Genomic DNA, 7260 nt, shown 5'->3' on the forward strand with positions numbered 1-7260 from the left:
TATAACCTGTTTGCTCTGTTAAATGTTTATATAACTTTAATGCATACAAAAAAACAGCTGCTTGTTTAAGTGAAAATACATTGATGGGTTTTTTTTGCACTAACAAAGTTGAGGAGTAGTAAAGTATTTTGTCTCACATCAATTATATCGTCAGTTATATCGTTATCACAAATTTTCAAATGTATATGGTGATAAATATTTTGGTCATATCGCCCTACTCTAATTACTACAGACGGCAGCAAAGACACTTACTTAAAAGCTGTTCATACTCTGGGTGGTCTACACTGATGTTGGCTGTCAGATCCTGCAGGAAATGTTTATACCTGTGAGAAGACAGAAAAGAAATAAGGTCACAATATTACCTGACAATAGAAACGGTCACGTAGTTTCCCCCATTCTCAGAGTTATAGCCACTGTTGAACAGGATACTCTTGGCTCTGTAATTGTGGACTGGTAACATTCAAACAGCAGCAGTGTCAAAAAAGCCTAACGAGCCAAAGAAATGTGCGAACTGTCCCGACTAACTCAGATGGAAAGATCGAGTTTTACTTTGAAGTATTTTTGCCCGAGATGACGACAGACAGATACAGCAGTACCCTGATGAGATGGAGAGCTGCACTGGTTTGATCGTATCCTTCTCATAGTGAACAAATGAAATACTGACTATAAATCCTGACTTTTACTCCAGGTGCAGATTAGAAATGATGTTTGAATTAAAGCCCCCAGAAACAACTAAATGGCATTTTCTGTATGTGTGAATAAAACCTGGAACAATAAGTCGATGCAGTTGCACAGTTTACACTGCAACTTTAATTTTATTAAAGACACACGTGAACAAAAGAAACCTATAGAGAATTAGAGCGCTTAATAAATAAACGTTACTTATTTTGGTTGCAGTAATAAGTGTCGGTGCGTGCAAGCTACAGTCACAGATAACATGTTCAGTATTTTTCTATGTTGTCATAAATATAAGCAATGCAATTTTTTAAATAATGTGATATGATTTTGAGGCTATAAAAGCCACCCCTGGTTTCTCCTCGCACACAGGAGCTCATACGAGTGGTGCTGCCGGGTTGATGCCCTTCTACAGCCCAGTCTAGCTCTCCTCTTGTTAATGGCCTCTCTCCTGGAGACTGTCCTGGAGACGTTCTTATTCAATTTATATCCTCTTGAGATCCAGCCTATTCATTATGTCGTCTGTAGTGGACAAAAAAAGGTAAACTGAAAGAAACTTTTTATTCTCAGTTCTCAGGAGGTTAAAGCACCAAATCATAACAACAGTTGCCTCAAGGCACTTTACATTAAAAGGTAAAAACCCTACAATGTGGAGAAAAGAGAGAAATGATTGAATTATTTTGTGTTTTATACAAAACAGTATTTATGCTTTGTTGCAGGTTGTTAAAGCTGCTCACTTTTTAGGCAGTAAATCATCATCGAGACCGGCGGGCTGTTAGACATGCCTGGTCTCATTGTGTGCGCTACAGAACTAATGTATGTGATCACTAACAGGATGACATGACACTTTCTGAATCACCTAAACATTTTAACAGTTTTATAAAGAATGGTATGATGTGGCACGACGCTAATCCGGAATAATTCCAAGATGCTTATTTGTATATATTTATGGTGATATCTGGCTCACTTTACAGAACATGTGAGTGCAGGTCAGATTTTTGCCGTCAGCTGTATTTTGTTTACCCCAGATAATACTGAAAGGTGAATACTGTCAACTTTCCACTGTAGGTGCCTGACCATAGGAGACCCCAATGCAATTCCAGTCCACCACTTAAGAGTGTTGTCTTTGTTTCAAAAAGCTAAACTGACACAGGACCACACCAACAAAAATTATAATTATTCAACAACAAATTGTGTGTGTACCAACTTGGCAATAAAGGTGATTCAGATTCTGACTCATAGGCCAAGGATGCCTCTAAAAACAAACGAGTAATAATAAGCCACATGCTTAGGGGTTTTCCCCCGATTGGCTACAGATTAAATTATTCAGAATCAAAGGAAAATCACCAGCAATATAAAGTAGTATAACTATCTCTTAAACATTTTTAATTTGGGTTTTATGTCTATATATAAAAAAATGAATTTTTTAAAGTTATTTAAACTTGACTTAATGTAAAATAGCAAAAGCAAAATAAAAAAAAAGTTCAAATTCAGTTTAAATATGTTCAGACAAATTCATAGAGATTCTATCAAGTTCAAGCCTCTGCCTAAGACAACAGTTGTGAAGAGAAATCCATGCTCCTTTTTACTAGGACGATGTGACCTTGAAGTGCATTGACAGCTGACATTGATTTCCACTGTGCTCGTCTCTGCCTTTGCAGTCTTCCCTTTTGGTTTTTTTTAGTCTGGCCTTGTTATAGAGACAAAGTGGTGCCAGTGAATGAGGCAAGTTGTAATGCTAGCACCCTGCAAATCATTGCTTCTGGTCCATTTGGTGGAATGAGTTTAATAAGGGATGTTACAGAGCACCAACGATGCAGTGTAATAGTGCAAGTACTATTTGAAAAACACAGCACTGTGAGAACTATAGCACCATACCTCATTTCTTAGTATTTTGCTTGAAAAAATGGGTTCAGGAATTTACTGAAACATGAAAACAAACATGGAAATCCAGTGTAGAGGGCTTCAACTCTATGGGAAGGCTTTCCACAAGGTACAGGGATGTGTTCATGGGAATATTCGAACATCCTTCTGGAAGAGCATTTGTGAGGTCAGACACTGGTGTTGGACAAGACGGCCTGGCTCACAGTCTGTGCTCTAATTCACCCCAGAGGTCTTCTAAATGGGTTGAGGTTAGGACTCTGTGCAGCCCACACCTTGCTTTGTACACTGTTATGCAGTCATGTTGGATCAGGAAGGGGCCATCCCCCAAACTCTTCTTGGTATGCTGAAGCGTTAAGAGTTCCTTTCAATGGAAATAAGGGGCCAACTAAACACCATAATCCCCCTTCCCCTAAACGTTACGCTTGGTGCAGTGCAGTTAGAAAAGTACTATTTTCCTTACAACCGCCAAACCCAGACTCGTCTATTAGACAATCCAGAGAACAAATCTCCACTTCTCTAGAGTCCAGTAGGCGCTTGCTTTACACCGCTGCATCTAATGCTTTCTATTGTGCTGGGTAATCTCAGGCAGCAGATCTCTACACACCGTTTTTGAGGTAATCTGAACGCCACATTAAGTCTGGAGGTTTGTAGCTATCGACTCTGCAGAAAGTTGGGAACCTCTGTGCACCAAGTACCTCAGCATGACCTCATGTCGACGAAGGTAGGGCCGAACCCCTTCTACCCCAGTGACCCTGTCACCAAGGATTTGTTTAACTGCCTCAGTGACCTCACCCCTGAAGATAGACAAATTGTCCCCCTCGTCCACAGACTCTGCCTCCTCCATAGAACACATGCTAGTGGGATTAAGGAGGTCCTCGAACTACTCCTTCCACCACCCGATAATGTTCTCAGTTGAAGTCAGCAGCGCTCCACCTGCACTATACAAAAAAAGCGCTGCTTTGCCCTCCTGAGTTGCCCGAGTTTTTGCCCAAGTTCCACTTTCCCTTTCGGTACCTATCAGCTGCGACCGAAGTCCCACGGGTTAATCAAGCCCGATAGGACTTCTTCTTCAGCCTGGTGGCTCCCTTCAACTCTGGTGTTCACCATCTGGCTCGGGGGTTACCTCCGAACCACATGGTGTCCATATTATGTCCGTTATTGACATAATGTAACTTAACACTTAATTAACTAAAGTAACTTAGTAGGAGCCTGCACGATGTTTCCATATAATTAGAGATGCTATACCTTGCTTTTTCTGTATCCTGCTTTTCCACCATGTAACTACGTCAGTAATTTCCATCCACCATTTGCTTTTCCTATCTTACAGTGCGCTCCAACGATAGAGTCATTTACTTTCATAGGGGTTTCACATGACCAGCTGCTAGATTCTGGGTGTGTCTCGTATGCACAAAGGAACATAAATGCACAGTGTTGCTCTAACAATGAATACGACACGTTGATATTACGTAAGAATTTATCCTGGCATCAGTGTGGATGACATGATATGGCACAACTATAGTTCAGGTACTGGGCTTGTCAGAGTGAGAGCTGTATTGCAAGCCACACAGGTGACAGATTATTTGATGTCAGAAATGCATCTTTAAAAATGTTTAAAATGTTATCAATTGAAAAATATTAAATTATTTTGTATGCATGTCACTTACAATAATTGTTCTTTGTCCTCTGATTACTACAACTTGAAAGAATATTTTTAAAAGACTTAAAATGATATATTTTGGTAGCATGGTGTTAGTGTCATCAGTGGTGACTTAGATGTCAGTAGAATAATATCAAAGTAAGAAAAAAATGGATATACACCACTAATTTGGTTTGTTAGAGTAAAAGAAACTGATTTTGTTAGCCTGGTTAGGTTCACATGTGGCCATTTCTCTTTATTAGTACACTGATGGCTCACACTTGTTGCCATTTCATCCACTGTTCAGATCTTTGTGGAAACATAGTTAATAATAATTCAGAGGACAGTTCGAACAGGTTTCATAATATTCACACTTGAAGTTCTTCACTCTATGAATAAATCACTGTTAGTTACCTTTTAAAGGAACGATGAGACAAAGTCGATTATAGGTCGCTTATAGTTCTAATTTACACAATGCACATGCTCTAGGCTTCTATATTTACCAGCGCTTCTTCTCTTTTAAGCTATTAAAGTGTAGTAATCACCAATAAGTCCGTGTTATGTCCACTCATCCAGAAAGGCGCCTGCTGACACCTCGTCTCTTAATTACAAATTCAAACCCTTAATGCATGCATGCAAAATAATTAGAAATTTAATTTGTCTTCTATATTTACTGATGTGCAAATGCCCAAATGACCCGGTATGTCTGCCAAACAGAGTGAGAAAAAAGAGTGTATTATCATCAGCAAAGCCATTTGCAACTCCTGCTGCAAGAGCAGAAAGCATATCTTCTTTACCACTTCATGTTTTGTACAGCTCCATTCTTCATTAGAATATCAGAACTATGAAAATGGTCAGGATTATGTTGTTGTCTCATTATATTTTCTTTGGTTTGCTGCTAATGAACAGGACAAAATGGCTAAATGAGAGTGTTCGGTTTACATTATTTGAAATGTGCCTAATAATGCTCATTAGTGTTTCCTTTGTGTTATACTGTTTGTTTAATTAGATTTTCATTTCCACTTCCTGCTAACAGTGACCATTGCTAATAATGGCTGTAATGTATTTGTTATTACAAGAAAAGACAAGAAGACAGGACTTTGTCTATTTGGGGAGGAGCGTCGAAAGTGATTTAATTTGAAGTGGACTGTGTTTCTATTCTTTTGATCTTCCTCTAACAACAGATCCTTGAGTGATTCATCACAGATCCATTTCCTTCTTTATTCAGATTCTATAAATTCATTTTGCAGCAAGATGAAACCACTTAACCAGGTTAGTCTTTGACCAAACTTTCATCTGCACTTAATGGCCTTCTCTCCAGCAGATGGAGTTTATTATTCGACAAACTGGAAATACTTAAGTTTTAACCTATGTGATACCACCTTAAGTCTAGTCATATAAGGTGACTTTTGATTAGTCAGCTGTCTGGCTGCAAGGCTCCACTGGAGCCCCAGGAGAACTTCATTGACACACAACTGACACCATTAAATGTGTGGATGAGGATTTTGCTTTAAAACATAAAGACAAGCCTGACAGGAGCCACTCGCTGAGCTTGGGAGTCACTGCACCGAGTGCTCCGATTACCACGGGGACCACTGTTACCTTCACCCTCCACATCCTCTCGAGCTCTTCTCTGAGCCCTTGGTATTTCTCCAGGTTCTCGTGTTCCTTCTTCCTGATGTTGCTGTCATTGGGAACCGCTACATCGATCACTACGGCCGTCTTCTTCTGCTTCTCTACCACCACTATGTCCGGTTGGTTAGCCACCACCATTTTGTCCGTCTGTATCTGGAAGTCCCACAGGATCTTAGCTCGGTCATTCTCCACCACCCTCGGGGGCATCTCCCACTTTGACCTCAGGACTTCCAGGCCATGCACAGCACAGATGTTCCTGTACACTATGCCGGCCACTTGGTTATGTTGTTCCATGTATGCCCTGCCTGCTAGCGTCTTGCACCCTGCTGTTGTAAACAAGATGCAAGATGGTGCCTGTGTGTTTGGCACGCCGTCAACTGCTCTTTCTTATCTGTCTGATTTTATTGTTTTTAGGTAACGTTGTGCAACATGTCAGTTCAATACTGTCGTATGATCGCCAGACCTTATTGAAAATCGGCTCATCCACCAAAGTTTCAGTTTGGTTTGGTAAAGCCAGGGTTTTCTGCCTCCCTACCTGGAAGCAGTACCATTGCGCTGGCATCCCCTACCACTGCCACCAGATATGAAGAAGCGACGCAGGAGACGGGGTACTCGTGGAGGTCGCCTTGTTAAGCTGAGAATCCAGATTTCTTACCTTCCTCACAATCTTCGCTCCGTTCATCAATCTTTTCCACGACTCTTGGTACCATCGCATGCTCTGGATCCTGTGGATTCCTGGTTGGTTCCCGTTGTCGGCTCTATCGGGAGAAGCCCTGTGAAATCCTTCCCTCTTTGGCATCTGCGTTGGAGGCGAATGGACCGATCAGACCTTCGACCGGTGGATCTGGTTGTCACTGCCGCGGAGGTCTCCGAACCAGCTCCCATCAGGTTGGGTTTAATAAATGCCAGATCGGTGGCGAATAAGACCTTCATCCTGAAGGATTTCTGTTCTTCCCATGCTTTGTATCTCCTCTGTTTGACTGAAACCTGGAGTTCACCCGGTGAGTTAAGCGCCTTTTCTGAACTGCTGCCCGCTGGCTGTGCTTATTTTAGCGCTCTGAGAGCTTCTGGTCGTGGCGGGGGGCTAGCTGTTTTTAAAGCACACTTTGAGTTTAAGCAACTTTCCTCATGGACACGACACAGCAGCTTTGAACTTTGTTTGTGTGAACTGGGCCACTCGCCTTCGTTGCTGTGTGCAATAATTTATCGGCCTCCTAAATAAGACAAGGAGTTTTTATCGGAATTTCTCGCTGACTGTGCATCCCGGTATGACCAGGTCCTGCTGCTCAGTGATTTTAATATACACGTCTGTTGCCCAGGAAAGCCACTGGCTAAGGACTTCATGGACCTGGTGAACTCTTTTCATCTTGTTCAGTCTGTTAAAGGTGCCACTCAAGAACATGGTCACACTTTGGACTTGGTGTTATCAT

The 7260-nt window shown here is 41.4% G+C and overlaps 1 protein-coding gene across 1 annotated transcript in view; it reads right to left on the reverse strand.

Annotated features, from left to right (window-relative positions):
- arhgef39 (Rho guanine nucleotide exchange factor (GEF) 39) overlaps positions 1-7260 on the reverse strand; it is a 95715-nt gene that overhangs the window by 29160 nt on the left and 59295 nt on the right. Inside the window, exon 8 of the mRNA XM_005733242.2 lies at positions 253-323. Coding sequence (XP_005733299.1) covers positions 253-323 — 71 coding nt within the window. The remainder of the gene's footprint in view (positions 1-252; positions 324-7260) is intronic.

This window comes from Pundamilia nyererei, unplaced genomic scaffold, assembly GCF_000239375.1.
Source record: "Pundamilia nyererei isolate P.nyererei 1_Seehausen unplaced genomic scaffold, PunNye1.0 scaffold00050, whole genome shotgun sequence".
Taxonomy (NCBI): domain Eukaryota; kingdom Metazoa; phylum Chordata; class Actinopteri; order Cichliformes; family Cichlidae; genus Pundamilia; species Pundamilia nyererei.